This window comes from Pipistrellus hanaki (assembly GCF_964339955.1).
Source record: "Pipistrellus hanaki genome assembly, chromosome: 1".
In the NCBI taxonomy this organism is placed as follows: domain Eukaryota; kingdom Metazoa; phylum Chordata; class Mammalia; order Chiroptera; family Vespertilionidae; genus Pipistrellus; species Pipistrellus hanaki.
The window spans coordinates 156,941,234-156,961,239 of record NC_140503.1 but is presented as its reverse complement, the minus strand read 5'-3'; the positions used below and the strand labels follow the sequence as shown (position 1 = coordinate 156,961,239).

Below are 20,006 nucleotides of genomic sequence, written 5' to 3'. Positions count from 1 at the left end.
TAGGCCAAATTACCCAAGCATTAAGAACAGCTAAAATACTAAATATGCATAAGCTGTTTAATATAATAATATTAATACAGTGGTTTTGAGTCTCATAAATATTTACTTCTAAATATTAGATGATTTAGCTAAATATCTAATAGATGTTTCACCACTAAAAAATAATGCAAAATATGAAGTTACTTTCAAGTGGACTTTTTGTGGGTGACATGCTGGCTTGTTGAGGGTTTTTTTTTTTGTTTTTTTTTTAAATATGTTTTTATTGACTTTAGAGAGAGAGAAAAGGGGAGGGAGAAAGAGTTAGAAATATCAATGCATCAACAATCATCGGCTGCCTTCTGCTAGGGATTGAGCCTGCAACCTGGGCATGTGTCCTCACTGGGAATTAAACTAGCGACCTGTTGGTACATGGGTCGAAGCTCAACCACTGAGCCACACCGGCCGGGCTGTTGAGGGTTCTTAATAATCAAAGAGGCCACCAATTTATGTCCACCATTTAATTCCGGTTCCTTTATACAAATGTACACATACCCCTTTTGGGGTACTTGTCAGGTTCTTTGTAATTATTTATTCAATGACTATTTCTAGTACAAAGCTGGGAGCTCTTGATGGCAGGAGACCTGGAGTGTCACTTTAGCACCAAATTTACTTTTTTTTTTTTTTAAAAAAAAATATATTTTATTGATTTTTTTTCAGAGAGGAAGTGAGAGGGATAGAGAGTTAGAAACATCGATGAGAGAGAATCATCGATCAGCTGCCTCTTGCACACCCCCCACTGGGGATGTGCCCGCAACCAAGGTACATGCCCTTCACCGGAATCGAACCTGGGACCTTTCAGTCTGCAGGCCGATGCTCTATCCACTGAGCCAAACCGGTTTCGGCAAGCACCACTTTTCTCACGGGTGCCTAGCACATCCATTGCTCAGCACAAAACTCTTTAATAAATGGCCTCTCTTCAGACCTTGCCCAGTTATCGCCCCCTTTAAAGGACAACATATTCCTTCTTTCTTTTTGCCCCTTTTAGATTTTTGTCTTTTTAATCAAAAGCTGTTTTAAGGAAAAGAGGAACATGGAGGTAAGAATGATTTGATTCACTTCCTGATTTAGAATAGGTAATGTCACAGATTCATTACTTCCAAAAATTAATTTAATTTTGGAGGAAGAGGGAGAGTGATATAAGAAAAAAAGGGTGTTATATTTTAATGAAGTTGTGGAAAAGACAACATTAATAACAAAAGTATTTCATTTGTTGAAGATAAAGAATCAAAGGCTTTATAACTCAAGTAAAATAAATTTATTAATAACAATATTGTGGAAAGTAACATAGCTTTGAAGTCTAATAGCCTCAGATACTAATACTGGTTCTATTATTTATTAGGGGAATGACCTTGGCAAATAAACTTTCCTAAGCTTCAATTTCTTGATTTAAAAATGTAGTTATGTATTGTGAACCTTTACAGATTTATTTGGAGGGTAGATGAGATGAGTAGATAAAACACAATAGCCCGGCCAGCATTGCTTAGTGGTTGAGTGTTGACCTGTGAACCAGGAGGTCATGGTTCGATTCCCAGTCAGGACATATGCCCGGCTTGTGGGCTCGATTTCCTGTGGGTGGTGTGCAGGAGACAGCCAATCAATATTCTTTCTTACCATTGACGTTTCTGTCTCTCTCTCTCTCTTTATATATGTCCTCTGCTCTCTACCTCAAGGATATAATTTCCCTATTTATTTTTGTCCTTTGATCTGCTTCCCTTCTGTAACTATGCCTGTGACAAGGGAAATGTTGATCCATAAAGGAAGAATTGTTGAGAATTTGAATGGAAACTGGTCGGAAAAGGGACTATTGCTGTATAAATTTCTGAAACATTGGTCTCCTAGTCAGTAACTAATGCTCCAGTTTTTAAAAAAATAGTGGAGTTATAACAACTATTGACACATGCAGCAATTTAGATGAGTGTCCAGGGAATTATTCTGAGTGGAAGAAAAACCAATCCCAGAGGGTTACCCAGTGTATGATTCTATTTATATAATATTCTTGGAATGACTAAATTTTAGAGATGGAGGATAGATTAGTGGTTGCCAGGATCTAGGAATGGGGGAGGGAAGGAGTCGTTATAAAAGTACATCATCAGAGAATCCTTGTGGTGTTGGGACTGTTCAGTATTTTGACTATGGTGGTGGATACATGAACATACACAGGTGATAAAATTAATACACCCTCAGAAATGAATACAAGTAACTGGGCAATTTGAATAAGATTGGTAGATTGTATTAATCCCAGTATTCTGATAATGACAGTTTTGTAAAATGCCACCATTGGGGAAAGCTAGACAAATATATAAGGGATCTCTCTATTATTATCACTGCATGTGAATCTACAATTAACTCAGTATAAAAAATAGTTGGGTACTATTTGCTACTAAATGCATATGTGAACTCTATTTTAACTTCTTTATATCTGAAAAAATAAAACATTAACAAAATTGATAGCTACCAAACTAATATCCGCCCCTATCTATTTCCTAAAATACCCCACTCCCAAAGGCATGTCCATCTGACTTTTATTTCTATGGCATCACTTAATGAAGAGGAGTGTGGCAACTTGTGAACATTAAAATAGAGAGCAGGAGATATTCCCAGGCTTCCCAACTCTCTTGGCAGTGCAAGGTACCTTACATGGTTTTGTTTTTTTTCACCATTTAATTCTTACCCCTGTAAAACAGGTACTGTTCTTATCTGTCACAAGCAAGCAGAGGAATGCGATTTGAAAAGTAACCATATGAAATCAGGGTTTTGGAGGCATTGTCCTTATTATTTTTAAAAAATTGTGGTAAAAAAAAAAACACACAACATAAAATTTCCCGTCTTCACCACTTTTAATGTTCAGTAGTGTTAAGTATATTCACATGTGGCCAAAATTAAGTTCTGTACCCATTCAACAACAATTCCCCTTTTCTCCTCCCCTGAGCCTCTGGCAACCACAATTTTACTTTGTTTCTATGAATGTGGCTGCATAAGGTGCCTCATAAGTGGAATCACATTATACAGTATTAGTCTTTTTGTGACTGGCTTATTATGTAAGTTAGCATATGTCTTCAAGTTTCATCCATGTTGTAGCATGTGTCAGAATTTTTTTTTTCTTTTTAAGGCTGGTTAATATTCCATTTATATGCCATATTTTGTTTATTCATTCATCTGTTTATGGACTCTTGAGTTACTTCTACCTTTTTTGGCCATTGTAAAAATGCTACTGTGAGCGTGGGTGTACAAACATATCTTTGGGATCCTGCTTTCGATTCTTTTGGCTATTTACTCACAAGTGGGATTGCTGGATCATGGCATTGCCCTCATTTTGAAAGTCATTCAGACACTAACCATATTTCTTAGGGAATTCGCTCTGTAGCTTTACTCCATTTTGGAGTCCCTGAATTGGAGATGGCAGGTGGGAATTAACAGAGGGTGTGGTAATGGGTTTATGTGCAGGAGGTTTTTTTTTTTTGTGTGTGTGTGTGTGTGTGTTTTGAGGCAGGAGATAAGTGAAAGACCTAATAGAATTATATCATGCAAGATCATATATTTGATTTTTAAAAGTCTTTTAGGAAAGATGATGTTATTTATTAAAGCTATTTTTTTTAAGGTGGGAATATTGTTTGTGGATGTCCTTCTTAAAAATGAAGTCTTTTCTGTTTTAGGTTAATACAAAAGCTGAACCAGCAGACAATCTTACAAGTTTCCTGTGGCAACTGGCATTGCTTGGCTCTTGCAGCTGGTAATGTAACATTGAAATATATGCTCATGTTAAGTTACGTTTGCGACCAATTCTCCTTGCATTTTTGTGTGATGGTATCTAACTGGAACCGTTTTATCAGCTGGTTAGTGTTTATGTGTTCCTGTTGGACGGTGGCCGTTCTCAGGCACCCTTACTTTTCCCAGGTGAGAATGATGAAAAAGGTGGTCATCACAGCTGCCCCAGGTCTCTCCAGGGGAAGAGGAGCAGTAGACAGGATTGTACCCAAGTGTTCTTGAGCATATGAGCCTACAGAACTTGGGTTTTTCTTAGCTTCGCCTCACTCTCAAGCTCTGTTCCACTATTGCAGCGTTTTTCAACCGCCTGGTGTGCCGTAGGTGCAGACAAGACAAGAATTTTATAATTTTTCACTATTTTGTTTACTTAATATTTCATAATAAAGTAATTATAAAATACTTTCTTTGTGTTTATTTGATTCCTATTCAAGAGAATTACTTTATATATAGTCAATATAGGCACCGAGTTAAATTTTTTAACATTTTCTAATGGTGGTGTGCCTCGTGATTTTTTTCATGAAACAAGTGTGCCTTTGCCCAAAAAAGGTTGAAAAACACTGCACTATTGGTACCCCAATAAAAGAAGAAGAAAAAGTTAGAGAAACCTAAGCCAGCAAATAATACTGTATTCTCTGTTAGAATAAATTTGTAGGAAGTCTACAGTAACATTTCCTGTTCTGATACTCTGTGGTGTAATTCAGTTCATGCCGAACCTCTTGGAATCCTGGGTCTCGTGGTCTTGGGGTAATCAGATGTAGTTCATCTTGCTTAGTGGCTTTAAGCCTGGTAATTGGCCTACCTATTCAAAACTGAATTGTCTTAAACATTTGATAATTTATTTGCATAAATGTTAATAGCCTTTGAAGAATAAGGCTTAGCTTATCTCTCTGTGGTTAAGACAAGTGGGAGTTTTGACTAGGACAGCCTGACATCATGAAGTGACTCTGCTCCCTTGCTCTTGGGCAGGTTTGATGTATGTATGGGATCAACTAACAAATGATCCTACTGTGCAACTGTATTGTTCTAATGAGATTTTTTTTTTTTTTTTTTTGGATAGAACTTGTATCATTTCTGGTAATACTAGTTATCCTGTTCTTATTTCAGATGGTCAGTTCTTCACCTGGGGAAAGAACAGCCATGGGCAGCTGGGCCTGGGGAAGGAGTTTCCCTCCCAGGCCAGCCCGCAGAGGGTGCGGTCCCTGGAGGGGATCCCGCTGGCTCAGGTGGCTGCAGGAGGGGCCCACAGCTTTGCCCTGTCTCTCTCAGGAGCCGTTTTTGGCTGGGGGATGAATAATGCAGGGCAACTAGGGCTCAGTGATGAAGAAGGTAGGTAAACTCTTCATACACACCTCTTTGCTCAAAAACACATTTGTTTAACACGTGTGTCCTGGGGATCTACTAAGGGTAGTGAACATAGCAGATAAGATCTTGGCTTAGTGAAGATTACATGTACTGGGCGGGCACAAACCAGTAAGTACATAGCATGTCAGGGATGTGAGAGGGAAATGTCCTGTTTACTTTGGTGGTCAGGGAGGGCATCTCTGGTGAGAGGATATTGGAGCAGAGCCCTGTAGGAAGTCAGTAAGAAAAGTGGCATATGGCTATCTGGGCAAGGGAACAGGATGAGCAAAGGCTGTGATGCAGGAAGATACGTGGTGAGCTCCAAGAGAGTGAGCTGGGGGAAGAATAGCAGAGCTGGAGGTCAGATGGACAGTGTAGGTCAGTCATGTAGGGCCTGACAGGGCAGGTTCAGGATTTTGGCTTCTCTCAGTGAGGGTTTTGAGGAGAGGAGTGATTTGTCTTGACTCTGGCTATCGTGGCCCCCTGGGGAAAGCTGGAAGAGCAGTATGGAGGTAGTGGGAGAAAAGTCAGATTTTGTATCGACTTTGAAGATGGGACCAGTTGGATGTATGGTTTTAAATAAAGAAAGGAAAGGTTGGAAGGATAAAGTTACCATTTATGAAAAGAGGAAACCTCTATGTGTGGTGGGTTATGGGCAGGAGGTGGGCAGGCAGAGTTGGGGAGTGTGGGGAAACTGTGAATTGCATTTTAGATATATTAAACATGAGATGCCTGTTGGACATTCAAACGAAAATGCAGGCAGGAAGATAAATATGTGAGTCAGACATCCAGGGGGACCCAAAATTCATACTAAGATAGGATGTATATTTCATCTCAAGGGCAAATGGCAGTGACATTCTGATGTTTATCTTACTCCAGATCGAGAGTCCCCTTGCCATGTGAAACTTTTACGAACGCAAAAAGTTGTCTATATTAGTTGTGGAGAAGAACACACAGCAGTCCTCACAAAAGTAAGGGACTCTGGAGTATTCTGGAATAATGTGGTACTGGGTATGACATGGATGATTATCATTGATTAATTATTTTATTATTTTTTATCTTTACCCAAGGATATTTTTCCCATTTATTTCTAGAGAGAGTGGAAAGGTGGGGGGAGGGAAAGAAGGGAGAGAGAGAGAGAAACATTGACATGAGAGAGAGAAACTTCGACAGGAGAGAGATTCATCAATTAATTGTCCCCCACAGGAGTTCCTATTGGGTCTGGGGATCCTGCAGCTGAGGTGTGTGCCCTTGACTGGAAACTGAGCTTGAGACCTTTCAGTCCATAGGCCAACGCTCTAACCACTAAGCAACTGGCCAGGGCTGACTAAATTAAAAAAAAAATTTTTTTTTATAGTGTTTAGAGAGAATGGTGATGGTGCTTAAAATAGTTTTATGTAAATAAACTTAAAATATAGTATATGTAGCAACATTCTGTGTTTCTTTAAAATAAGTCATTTAAATATAGGGTGGGTAAGAGTAGGTTTACAGTTGTTCATATGGCAAATAGTACGATCTCTATATATAAAAGTTTAAGCGATCATGCTATCGTCCAACTGTTCGATTAGCTGGTAGGTATGATGTTCACTGACCACCAGGGGCAGATGTTCAATGCAGGAGTTGCAGAGCTGTGGTGACTTGGCAGCGGTGGTTCTCGGGTGATGCACCCCGGAACCAGAGAGGGGGGAGCCGGATTCCTCGTAGGGCCACACAATTACACCTTTGACTGTGGGTTATGTTGTTGCTGGAACACTGCTGCCCCAAATCTGGTTTACTGCCGAGCTGTGGTCACCGCAGACGCCTTGGTGCTGGCCCAGGTGCAGCCTTCCTGGGAGGGACCACGGGAGGTTGGCTCTAAGGCGTGTCCAGCTGTCTCGCCCAGACCTTCCCCACCAGCCTCCTTCTAATTAATTTCCTTTCAATGTGCATGAATCTGTGCACTGGGCCACTAGTAATAAATAATGATACAAGCGTAAACTCTATTTTGGCTATTCACAACTGTAAACCTACTTTTGTTCTACCCTACATCTAGAAAAGAGTAATGTAATTAACATTTTAAAATTATCAACCTATTTCTTTTGCTTTTAAAACAATCACATCTAGAGAGAGTGAAAACTATTTTCATATTGGATAAATACTATTATAGATTCACTTCAATAAAATACCTTAGCAATTGATCAAGTGTAGCTTTTATTTTTTTTATTTTATTTTATTTTTTTCAAGTGTAGCTTTTAAAATATTTGGTAACTCCTTACTTACCAGGGAGTTTGTAGAGCATTTAATTTTTTTATACATGAAGGATCATGCATTCATTTCATCTTTTTATTTGTTTCTTTTTTTTGTTTTGCTTCCTAACACATCATTGTACTTTTAAACAATTTTTAGAGTTTACAATTGGTACACATTCCCTTGAGCAGTGCTGTCTTTGTTCCATAAAGATATCTTAAGTTCCTTTATTAATATTTTATTTAATGAACGTCCCATAGAAGTGATCTTGGCCCACTATAAAGTGAGCATAGTGGTTTTGTTCAGGCCATTTGTGATATGAATTTTGTGATATGCAGAGGGTTTGAGAGGAGTGTGCTCAAACTCAGCAGTGCAGTGCAGTCATGTGATGTTTGTTCCTTGTTAGAGTGGAGGTGTGTTTACCTTTGGTGCTGGTTCCTGCGGGCAACTTGGACATGATTCCATGAATGATGAGGTTAATCCAAGAAGAGTTCTAGAGCTGATGGGCAGTGAAGTAACTCAGATTGCTTGTGGCAGGTGAGTGCTCGCTCCCAAGAGCTTCCTAGTATCTATCCCATCTATTTATGTAAATATATTTTTCTTGATTTCAGAGAAGGAGAGAGAGAGAGAGAAACATCAATGATGAGAGAGAACCACTGATCCATTGCCTCCTGCATGCTCCCTACTGAGAATCAAGCCTGCAACCTGGGCATGTGTCCTTGACCAGAATCGAACCTGGGACCCTTCAGTCCATAGGCCAATACTCAATCCACTGAGCCAAACCAGCTAGGGCCCTAGTAGCTATTTACACCCAGAAATGGATCTTGTCTTGTAGTGATGGAGAATGTGGTTAGACCTAATCATTATTATTTGAAGAAGTCATAGCTGCTGCACATCTAATGGTGAAAGTTTGGAGAGTTGGTTCTGAGCAGGGTGTGGTAAGGAAGGGCTTTAGATAAGCAGAGCAACTTGGGGACATTAGGGTTCTTTGGGGATAAAGAGTAGCAGGATGTGGGGAAGACATGAAGAAAGGAAAGTGAGAGTCTCAGAGAACTTGTAGGAAATTCTGCCTGATCCACCCGCCTTCTTCCCTCTCATTCTAAAGGCCAAATGCAGCAGGACACCCAGCTTTTCCCAAGACTTGCCATCTTCCCCGTGGCCACGAGCATCAGAAGGATAGGAATATGGGAAGCCAGCCACTGTGAAAAGAGCCACCTAGAAATATGGGGAGGCTTTCTAGGGGCATGCCTAGGAATTGCTGTACTCAACATGTGGACATTCAAAGTCAGAGTCTGAATGTATATCTGTATTCAGTAATTAATTTTAATTTAATTCTGTTTCCCCAGACAACACACCCTTGCCTTTGTGCCTTCTTCTGGACTCATCTATGCATTTGGTTGTGGAGCAAGAGGTCAACTAGGAACTGGACACACTTGTAATGTGAAGTGCCCGTCTCCTGTGAAGGGTTACTGGGCCGCCCATAGTGGTCAGCTTTCAGCCACTGCTGGTAAGAGTGATTTTCATTAGAATTTAATGATATTTAAATGATAAAAACAATTTTTTAGAGAACATGTTTTATTTTTTTCCTTGAGATCTTTTGAAGGAATGAATATGAGGTTTTTTTCTTTTAATATCAATCAACAAGTATTTGAGTACTAACTATATAGGTGAGACCCTGAAGAATAAAGCAGAAAATGTTCTTTTGGCCCCAAGAACCTTGGTAAACATTTTAATTATTATGAAAGTTAATGCTTATTGAATGCTTAACCAAGTTGCGTTACCATGCTAAGCACTTGGGATAACTTTAAAAACTAGTGGTTGTTATCCTCATGCCAGTGACGAAGAGACTGACTCTTAAGGAAGTTAAGTAACAGAGATTCTGGGGCAGGATTTAAATTCAGCTCTGCCTCATTCTAAAGCTTTTGCTCTTAATACTTGCATTGTGTTACTTTCCTTTATTATTTTGGTCATAAAATGACACAGTTTTTTTTATGCTATTGTCTCCTTTCCTTAAAAAAAGTTAAATAGCATAGTGTCCAGAATAAGGCAGTCAGTCAGTGTGAATAAATTCAGAGGCTGCAATGGAGCTTAATTTAATAATTAATTTTGAAGACTAAAGTGACACTTTCAGGATTATGGGAAACTTTCAGGACAGGGACTGAATCTTGTCCTCTTTGTAAACCTGGCTCAAACTTCTCACTCAGTAAATATTTGTGGAATGAATATATGAGTGTCTAAAAATGTAGAACTTAAAATATAAAATAAACAGGATTCCCCCCCCCCGCCCCCCAATGTTCCAAAAAGTGAAAGAATGGCTTAGTGTCCTTTTTGTCATTTGTAAATATCTTTTTCTCAAAATATTGTATTTATTATGCTAGGAATGTATGTTTCAAAAATATACTAACTTTAAATACTCAAGTGTTTTATAGGTTGAAACCTATAGTCTTGAACTTTAATTACAACTAACTAAGGTGCCTTTTCCTTATGTGATCATAAATTTGTGTTATGATGTTTGCCAAAATGATTTTATAACATAAGTAGGTACATTTCAACTTATTATGGTAAATGCTGTGGTTTTAGGAACTTTCATGGTAATGTGGGAACACAGAGAAAGGCATCGAGGAGTATTCCAGTTAGAGGAAGTTTGAGCTGTGTCTTTTTTTTTATTTTATTTTTTATTTTATTGATTTTTTACAGAGAGGAAGGGAGAGGGATAGAGAACTAGAAACATTGATGAGAGAGAAACATCGACCAGCTGCCTCCTGCACACTCTCTACTGGGGATGTGCCTGCAACCAATGTACTGGAATCGAACCTGGGGCCTTTCAGTCCACAGACTGATGCTCTATCTCCACTAAGCCAAACATTTGGCTTGAGCTATGTGTTGGCTTGAGCTATGTCTTATAGGATGGTTTGGAGTTAGCCAGGTGGGGGACTGTGAGGAAATGGGTGCTGCGTACCGGAATGGCACAGTTTCAGGAGCACTGTTCCGATTATGTTCTAGAAGACACCATTCATGGAAACAGAGTGTGTGCTGGTGGCAGTAAAAGGAAAAGGCATGGAGTGGTACTGTATGAGAAATAAAAGCAGCATGATGGCATTAGAGTATGACCACAGACACAGTGTGATGAGATACAAAGCAGGGAGTAGGGCATGTAGGTTCTTACACTGCAAGCTTCATCCTGAAGGGGCTGGGAGCACCACACTCAGACGCTGAATTATTTGTTAGGCAGATGTTACTGTTCATAGTCCTGACCGTTTTAAGTTGCAGGTCAGTGGCATGACAGAATTAGAATGAACATTAGAAATGAGGTCAGCATTACCTGGCACTTGGGGAGGGGATGGAGACAGGGTTAGAGGTGGAGGCTACCATTTGATATATTTATTTTTAATTGAAGTAGAAACAGTCCTGGGCAGAGAGCCAGGAGACAGTTTTTTTTTTCACTTCTCTGACATAATTAAACTGGATAGGAAACCATTGTGAAGGATATTTTGGAATATTAGAAAAGGGATCAAGGAAAAACTTTAATTATTGAAAAATATGCTGTTGAAAATTTTTTTGACAGATCGCTTTAAATATCATATTGTTAAGCAGATCTTCTCTGGAGGAGACCAAACTTTTGTACTTTGCTCCAAATATGAGGTAAAATTTTCTTTTGACTATTACTTTGGGGGTTGAATGATGGTGAACCAGTATTTATTTTAATAAATAATTAAATGGAAAAATAAATAATTACACAAGAACAATGTTTCTCTTTGTTTCTACCAGTTTATCTTATTAAAATAAGCAGACTAAACCCTGAAGAGGTTAGCTTCATTTTGCTTCCTTGAAGTGCCAATATTTTTTTCGGGTATTTTAGTCATAGAGTTCTAATTTATAATTTAAAATTATTTGTATCTATATCTGTTCCAAAAGAGATTTAAGGAAACCTAGATAGTTCATACTTACTTTGGCATTATTAGAGTTCCTGTTTCTTTGCTTCCCCCTGAAGTAGAGAAAATATTAGGTGTTTGAGAACTTAGTGGGTTTCTTTTTTTTCTTTCTTTCTTTTTTTTTTTTTTTTTTACATGATTGAATATATATTAAATATAGAAGAGAGATCCCAGCATTTAACTATCCTTTCTCATTTATGATCTGCTCATTGCACCACACTCAAATTTTCCTCATATTGTCTCCTGCATCACATTCGTGTGTAAGTCAGGAAGAAGGAGGTTCCAGTATCTTTCGTGGTTGAAGGTAGGAGAATATGGCCTAGAGAAGTGGTCGGCAAACTCATTAGTCAACAGAGCCAAATATCAACAGTACAACGGTTGAAATTTCGAGAGCCAGATTTTTTAAACTTAAACTTCTAACGCCAGTTCTTCAAAATAGACTTGCCCTGGCCGTGGTATTTTGTGGAAGAGCCACACTCAAGAGGCCAAAGAGCTGCATGTGGCTTGCGAGCCGCAGTTTGCCAACCACAGGCCTAGGTATCTGCAACAGTGCTTTAATTCGTTGCCCTCTTCCTGGATGAGGAAAATCATTCTGCAACCAGCACCAAAGAATTGCCCTCCATCCTCTCTTCTACTCTTGTGCTTTCTCTCCTCTCCTCTCTCTTGCCCACCCTGCATTGATCCTTATCCTGTCCTAGAGGAGCAAGGAAGGGGCATTGGTGAAGATAAAGGATTCCAAATTGGAAATTTTCCCCATTGGTCTGATATTTTGCCGTCTATAAATATGAAATGTTCTTACCTTATAATTAGTATAATTCTATGCTTTTGGTAGAAAAGGTTGTGGTGGAGCCCGAGGCTGCAGGTTGGGCAGCTAAAACTGATAATTAGATATTTTCCAGGTCAGCAGCCTGAAGAAGGTTCTGTTTAGTGGCACCATCTGGGGTGATTGGGAACTCTGACTTTAGACCTATTTTAGACCCAGCTTCAGTGCTTCACAGAGAAATGTTGAGCAGATGAAATTATTCTGTGTCTTCAAGATGCCAATAAAGTGAAGTATGAAAAAACACTGAATCTCTGCAGATTAATAACTTTTTATCCACAAGTAGTAGAGTTCAAAGTACTCATATTCCAAAAAAATTTACTTGAATAATATTATTCGAAATATTCAAAAATAGTTTTCCTGTGCAATTCAACATAAAACTTAGTTTCCTTCTTTTATAAATGTTACTAGAGACCTGATGCACAAAATTCATTCACTGGGGGTTGTGGTCCCTCAGCCCATCCTTTACCCTGTCCAATCTGGGACCCATGGAGGGATGTCCAACTGCCCATTTAGGCCTGATCCCGGTGGGATCTGCCTGATTGCCTCTAACCACTTCTACTGCCAGCCTGATCACCCCCTAACCACTCCACTGCCAGCCTGATCAATGCCTAACTGCTCACTAGCCGACCCGATTGCCCCTAACTGTCCTCCCCTGCTGGCCTGGTCATCCCTAACTGCCCTCCCCTGCAAACCTGGTCCCTCCCAACTGCCTTCCCCTGCAGGCCTGGTCCCCCCCAACTGCCCTCCCCTTCTGGCCTGCCCCCCTCCCCAACTGCCCTCCCCTGCAGGCCTGGGTCCCCCCCACTGTCCTGCTGGCCTAGTGCCCCCAAACTGTCCTCCCTTGCTAGCCTGGTCTCCCCCAACTGCCCTCTTCTGCCAGCCTGGTCATCCCCAACTGCCCACAACTGCCCTTTCCTGCCGGCCATCTTGTGTCCACATGGGGGCAGCCATCTTTGACCACGTGGGGGTGGCCATATTGTGTCTTGGAATGATAGTCAATTTATTATATAGGATAGAATCCTATATAATAAAGAGGTAATATGCAAGTTGACCATCACTCCAACACACAGGATGGCCGCCACAAGATAGCCAGCAGGGGAGGGCAGTTGTGGATGATCAGTCCTGCAAGGGAGGACAGTTGGGGGTGATGAGGCCCAGGGGAGGGCAGTTAGGAGTGACCAGGACAGTTGGGAGTGATCAGGCCTGCTGGGGAGGACAGTTAGGGGCAACCAGGTCAGCAGGGGAAGGCAGTTAGGGGCAATTGGGCTGGCAGGGGAGCAGTTAGGCATTGATCAGGCTGGCAGAGGAGGGGTTAGGGGGTGATCAGGCTGGCAGGCAGGCGAGTGGTTGGAAGCCAGCAGTCCTGGATTATGAGAGGGGTCCCAGATTGGAGAGGTTGCAGGCTGGGCTTCGGAACACCTGCCCCTCGTGTACAAATTTCATGCACCGGGCCTCTAGTCTTATATAACACGGTGGGGCAAAAGTAGGTCTACAGTTGTTTGGTGAAGGCCTGGAGAGGAAGAGAGAGTGAGGTGAAGGGGGTCATTGGGGAAAGAAAGGAGGACATTTATTTTTCAATAATAAAGATAAATAGAAAATAAAATAATATAATCCTATATAATAAAGAGCTAATATGCTAATTTGACCGAACAGACAAACGACCTTCTGAATGTCCTTCCAGATGAAGCCAAGGCTGCTAGGGCTGCAAGGGCTGAGCCCCTTCCTTGCACAAATTTTGTGCATCATGCCTCTAGTAAATTAATAAGTTAATTAAAATTAATAATACAAGAATAAACTGTGTTTCAAGTACTCACAACTGTAAACATGCTTTTGCCCCACCCTGTAATGTCCCTGAAGAATCTTTGCTCCTTCTCTTGTCCAGTCTCCAGTTCACCTATGCCAGTACCAACATTGGCCTTTGCAGTCCCCTTTCTTTATTCTGTTCTGTGTTCTTTTGCTATTTGCTTCAGGTTTTCTCCTACAGACCAGGTCTTGCAAATCTTATGTTTAGGTTCATTTTTCTTTGCCTAATTCAAGGAATCATAAATCCTGCCAAAGCCAGTTGTCTCACCACCACCAAAATGGGTTCTGAATCCAATTGTAGAGATGACATCTGCTGGTCTTGTACATTTTGGTTAGTTTTCCTTGAATTTCTGTTTTTGGTACTGTTCCCTTCTAGGGATGTCGATGACCATTTGTTTCCAGCAACTTCCTGGTGTGGATAGTTACTGGGATGTTCGTGATGGCAGCCTATCCTTAAGCAGCCAAAGAGGAAAAAAAGCTGTAGTTGAATTTTAAATTTACTGTAATTAACACTGATGTGGCTAGCAAAGAAAACATGGACGAGAAGGAAGTGAAGTAGGCTAGTGTTTTGAAGTAGGCTAGTGTTAAAAAAACAGGGAAGGTTAAAGTGTAAACACCTGTTAAGAGTGGCATGCATTAAAAATGTAAGATTGCAAGGAAAAGAAGAAAATAAAAATAGAGTATTACTTGGTTAAGGTGTTGATCTTTTTTACAACCTGAAACCTATACACTTTTAAGCCATTAACCATAGGTTTCTTTTTTAGATATGGAAACTGATCAAATTGTGTTTATCTTGCTACCATTATCACATGAAGAATCACTTAAAGAACCAATAAAAAGCATCTGTGTAGTAACAGGCTCCATTTTTGTGAAATGCTGACTCATTCATTTATACCAGGCCTGAGGTGGAAGAAGGGAGGGGAGGAGTTTTTTTATTTGATTCTAAGTCTTGGCAATTTAGTGAGTGTAAACCATAGCCATTTTTCCTCTCATCTTGTTCCCCGGATAGGACTGGAGAGGGAATGTGGTTGGGATTGTGTTTTGTGCGTGTGTGTGTGTGTGTGTGTGTGTGTATTTGTCTGTCTGTCTAAAAGCCTGCTGTCCTATATAATAAAATGCTAATATGCAAATCGACTGAACAGCAGAGCTACTGGTCGCTATGACATGCACTGACCACCAGGGGGCAGATGCTCAGCACAGGAGTTGCATCCTGATGGTCAGTGCGCTCCCACAGGGGGAGCATCGCTCAGCCAGACGCTGGGCTCACGGCTGAAGACCACAATGGTGGTGGAGGGAGACTCTCCTGCCTCTGCAGTAGTGCTAAGGATGTCTGACTGCTCTGGGCTGAGGGATCCTCCCCCGTTCGCCCTTCCCACCCCGAAATGCACGAATTTCGTGCAACAGGCCTCTAGTGTGACATAATCCTCTTTTCTTAGAAGAGTTAATCTCAACCTAAGTTACTCATTGAAATCACCTGGGGCCTTAAAAAAAACATGCTGATGCCCCTAGGGATCTGATTGAATTGTTGTAATGTGACTTGGCCGCCAGGATTTGTAATTGCTCTGGTGACCCAAGAGTAGCCAAAGTTGAGAAACACTGTCCTAGACCAACTTTTTCATTTTGGCCTGTATGTAATTAGAAGACATTGATTAGAAGAAAATTGATGCTTTTTCTTAGATCTTTAGGTAATTCTGAAATTGGACTTTACTTATGGCATCTGTAGTTTATTGGGTGGACATGTAGGAAAGAATGAGAAAATAATTCCATATCTATATTTTATGTATAAGTATGTGTTCAGCTTCACCCTTCAGTAGGGGAAGTAATTAAAATTTACATAACAGCAGTAGTTTAAAATCAGAGTGTGTATGTGCTCAAATGTCTACTTTGTCTTATGATTTTTCTCTATATAATTCAAGATGACTTGTCTGTGGCCATTTTAGTAAAATAATTATCAAGAACCAGATGATCAAAAACTTTGGCAGGCATCTCTGATTCGTTACATGACCTTCTCTTTTTCCCTTTTAATAGTATCTTAACTCATAATTATGGGAAAAAACAAGAAAATTTACTTTGAAAGTTGTATTTTTATGTGTAGATGCAAACTAGAAAAAAAATGATCATTTTATGAATTGGTGGATGAATGTTCTAATATTATTTTTTGCTCTTTTTTTTTTAAATCTATATAGTTTGTTAATTTTAGAGAAGAAGGGAGAGGGAGAGATAGAAATATCAATGATGAGAGAGAATCATTGATTGGCTGCCTCCTGCACGCCCCCACTGGAGATCAAGCCCACAACCCCAGGTGCCCTTGACCCAAGTCGAACGCAGGACCCTTCAGTCCGCAGGCTGACGCTCCATCCACAGAGCCAATCAGCTAGGGCACTTTTTGTTCTTTTTTACTGACAAGTATAGGAGGCATAAAGCACTTTCAACTTTTTCATAGTTCTACATCAAGAACAGGATTTGGGGGAAATTAGTTGAAAAAGGGAAATTTTTGAAAATAAAACTGCTTTTTTAAAAAAAACAAAACACACACACACACACACACACACACACACACACACACACAAATACCCTCACTGAATAAAGGATGTACAGTCCTGGGCAACATTTGGAATTTTTAAGTCCACTATTGACATGTCCTTTTGCCACCTTTATAAATTTATAGCTATAAACTTGGAGCAAGAAATTAAGAGGCATTCTTTATAGATTATTTGCAATATACATTATAAGAACTTTTTATAATGTATTATGTTGGAATTCAGTGAATAGTTATGGCACATGATTTATACCTTAAAAACCTTGATATTTCAGTGATTCAAAGCCAAGGGGCAAGAAGTCTGGAAAACCTGTTTTAATTTCTCTGGGAAACGAACTCTAAGGCTGAGATTTATGTTCAGACAGTTGTTTGGGGGAGTGCAATATAGAACATTTACTTGGATGAAGGAGTCAGGATTGGGCAGAGGGAGAAGTTGAACTGCCATCAGTATAACTGAGTCCCCGGCCAATCCTTGGGGAGCTCTGAGGTTGGGGTGGCCCTTCAGCCATTCCTGAGTTGAGGCAAAGGGGCTGGGCCTTGCTGTCACACCTCTAACGGCCACTGGATGGGAAAGGAGTGAAGCAATTTCTGGAGAGCAGCCCAGCTGTCAGCTGTCAGGAGCTTACCCTCAGCAGCTGGGGGGAGTGAGTTCCCCCATTCTGAAGGGTGGGGGGCATCTGGGCAGTGCACCCCAGCTCCTGTAGTAAGTGAAACACAGAATGGAGAAAATGTCAGGAGAAGCAGAAGGGAAAAGATCCATCCTACATAATTTCTCATTTTTACTGTTATATTTCATCTTCCAGAATTCTTCTCCTGCTGTTGACTTCAGGATTATGAACCAAGCACATTATACCAGTTTAATAAACGATGAAACCATAGCAGCTTGGAAACAAAAACTCTCAGAACACAACAATGCAAATACAATCAAGTATGTGATTGTTTGTTCTCATTTTACTTTTTCCAACGTGTGGTGGAATCTTCTATCTTAGTGATTTTCCCCACTTCCATATTGAGATTGTGAATATTAATGGTGTTTTACATTTTAGGGAACCAGTTTTGCACATATTTATTCAGGATTTGTGTTCTTACCCAAATAACATACTAGGTTGTTCCTTCTTCATTCTTTCAGAGATTGTGTTCCTCAACCTGCCTTGTTCAGATCTTACAAAATCCTGTTAAAGGTCTGAGTTGGCCTTTCTGTTAAGAAAACTTATTGTTTGACCCCAGGAGTTTCTTCATATGCATGTTCCAAAGCATCCTAAGTCTAAGACAGCTACCTTACCTCATCTGAATATCTTAGGATTCACAAAGATTAGTTGAGATGGTAATTCAGTGTCAAGTAGGGAAAAAATATAGTAAAAAGTATTGAGGCCTTTTGTCAAGTTTATTTTATTCTTAAAGGAGGATTTTTTTAGTAAACATTTTTATACATTTTTCATCAGTTTCTTTAGCATTTCTATTTTTTTGCAGAGACTCTTCTTGGGAAAGAATGAATCACATTTGCTGTACTAAGCAGTGGTCATTCCCGGAAATGTGTCTTCATACACCTGGCTTTATGCCATGGATTGTAGTGGAGCAGATGACCAGGGTCTGAACTTAGAGCACACTGTGGGGTCAGTGGGCATGCTCTAGGGCAGTTCTTGGCTGTCCTCAGAATCGGTGTCTCACAGAGGAGTTCAGGCTGGAAGGTAGCAGAGGAAACGGGACTAGATTCACTGTTGAAGGGCTGGGTGAGGGGACTGTAGCCTCACTTGGCTGGAACCATGATACTTTTCTAGTTTTCAGATCATTACCAGGTACAATAAGTTTTTTGTTTTTGTTTTTTGATAGTTTTGATGCTTTGTTTTAATTTTAATACTAGAGGCCTGGTGCAAGAAATTTGGGCACAGGGGGAGGAAGTCCCCTCAGCCCAGCCTGCACCCTCCAATCTGGGACCCGTCGGGGGATGTCCGACTGCCAGTTTAGGCCCTATCCTCTCAAAATCTGGGACCACTGGCTCTTAGCTGCTCACCTGCCTGCCTGATGGTCCCTAACTGCCCCCCCTCCCCCCCGCCCTGCCAGCCTGGTTGCCCCTTACTGCCCCCCCTACTAGCCTAGTGGCCCCTAACTGCCCCACCCTGCTGGCCTGGTCACCCCTAACTTCCCCCCACTGGCCTGGTCGCCCTTAATGCCCCTCCTCTCCCCCCCACGGGCCTGATTACCCCACATAGCCTACTGCTTGGTTGTTTGGTCATCCCTCACTAAGCCCCCTGCTGGTCATCCCATGCAGCTTGTTCGGTCGTCCATGTGCTTAGTCTTTTATATATATAGATGACTTATGGATAACTTAAGCTCTTTTTTGTTTTTAGATGTGACGCAATGTTGTTGTTTTTTAAGCAAATTGTATGCACATTTTCCAAGGCTTCACCTGAAACCCTAGAAAAAGCTACTATTAATGAAACCCTAGAATATATGTCTAATCTATTGCTGATGCTTAAATAACCACCTATTTGTAATTATTAAAGGCTTTCATCCCTTTTTCTCTCTGAACAGTGGTGTTGTTCAGATATTATCTTCTGCAGCCTGTTGGAATGGAAGTTTTCTTGAAAAAAAGTAAGTGAGTGACTTAGAGTCTTAAAAAAAAATTTCCACATGTGATAAAGGTACTCACTCAGCAAAGGCTGTGAAACACTTCTGTTCTCTTTGATAGTGGTTGGGCTTAATTCAGTGGATAAGCTAATGATTTATGCAGAAACTGGAATGCTGTGATAATGAAGGAAAGGCAATGCTGACTCATGCCTGGTTGGCAAAGAGGCCAATTACCAAAGAGAGAGGCTGTGTCTCAGAAAGAGTTGATGTAATCAAAAGTAAGATTTTGGCCTGACCTGTTTGGCTCAATGGTTAGGGTGTCGGCCTGTGGTCTGAAGGGTCGCAGGTTCGATTCCAGGTCAAGGGCATATACCTTGGTTGCAGAGCAGGAGGCAACCAATCAATGTGTCTCTCTCACATCAGTGATTTCCTCTCTCCTTCCTTTCTCTCACTTTCTTCCCCCTCCCTCCACCTTCCGCATGTTCTAAAAATCAGTGGAAAAAATACCCTCATTCCTTGAATGAGGATTACATGTGTACAACATTTATTCTTGAATTACATGCATGTGTACAACATTTATTCTTGAATTCTTAATTCTCTAAGTAATCTTGATTTCGTATCCCATATGATTTTTTTTTTTCTCATCAAGAGTGAGCTTAGGAAAAGGTCCAAGGAGATTTCAGGGCTTTGTGGACTCAGGTCCAGCCCAGCTCACCAGGAAATTACATTTGGGCTGAACCCGCTGGTGGTAAATAGAGTGTGGGTTTTGTTTTTTGTGTTTTTTGTTGTTGTTTGTTTTTTGTTGTTGTTGTTGTTTTTTTTTTTGTTTTTGTTTTTTTTTTTTGTTTTTGTTTTTTTTGGCCATGTCCCTTCTGCAGATATTCCCTTTAGGAACCTGATGCAGCAGAAGGATTTGTCATGGGTTTTTATTTTTGGTGATCCCAAACCCTTTCCATCTCTTCGTACTTTT

At 40.5% G+C, this 20,006-nt stretch overlaps 1 protein-coding gene across 3 annotated transcripts in view; it reads left to right on the top strand.

Annotated features, from left to right (window-relative positions):
* Window positions 1-20,006, top strand: part of HERC3 (HECT and RLD domain containing E3 ubiquitin protein ligase 3) — an 88,032-nt gene that overhangs the window by 27,778 nt on the left and 40,248 nt on the right. For all 3 annotated transcript variants that reach the window (XR_014794851.1, XM_084881762.1, XM_084881763.1), the window contains exons 5-12: window positions 3,693-3,769; window positions 4,909-5,130; window positions 6,025-6,116; window positions 7,778-7,908; window positions 8,718-8,878; window positions 10,937-11,013; window positions 17,272-17,396; window positions 19,001-19,060. Coding sequence is in view for 2 of the 3 variants with exons in the window: in XM_084881762.1 (XP_084737888.1) it covers window positions 3,693-3,769; window positions 4,909-5,130; window positions 6,025-6,116; window positions 7,778-7,908; window positions 8,718-8,878; window positions 10,937-11,013; window positions 17,272-17,396; window positions 19,001-19,060 (945 nt within the window). In the remaining variant the exon portion in view is untranslated. The remainder of the gene's footprint in view (window positions 1-3,692; window positions 3,770-4,908; window positions 5,131-6,024; window positions 6,117-7,777; window positions 7,909-8,717; window positions 8,879-10,936; window positions 11,014-17,271; window positions 17,397-19,000; window positions 19,061-20,006) is intronic.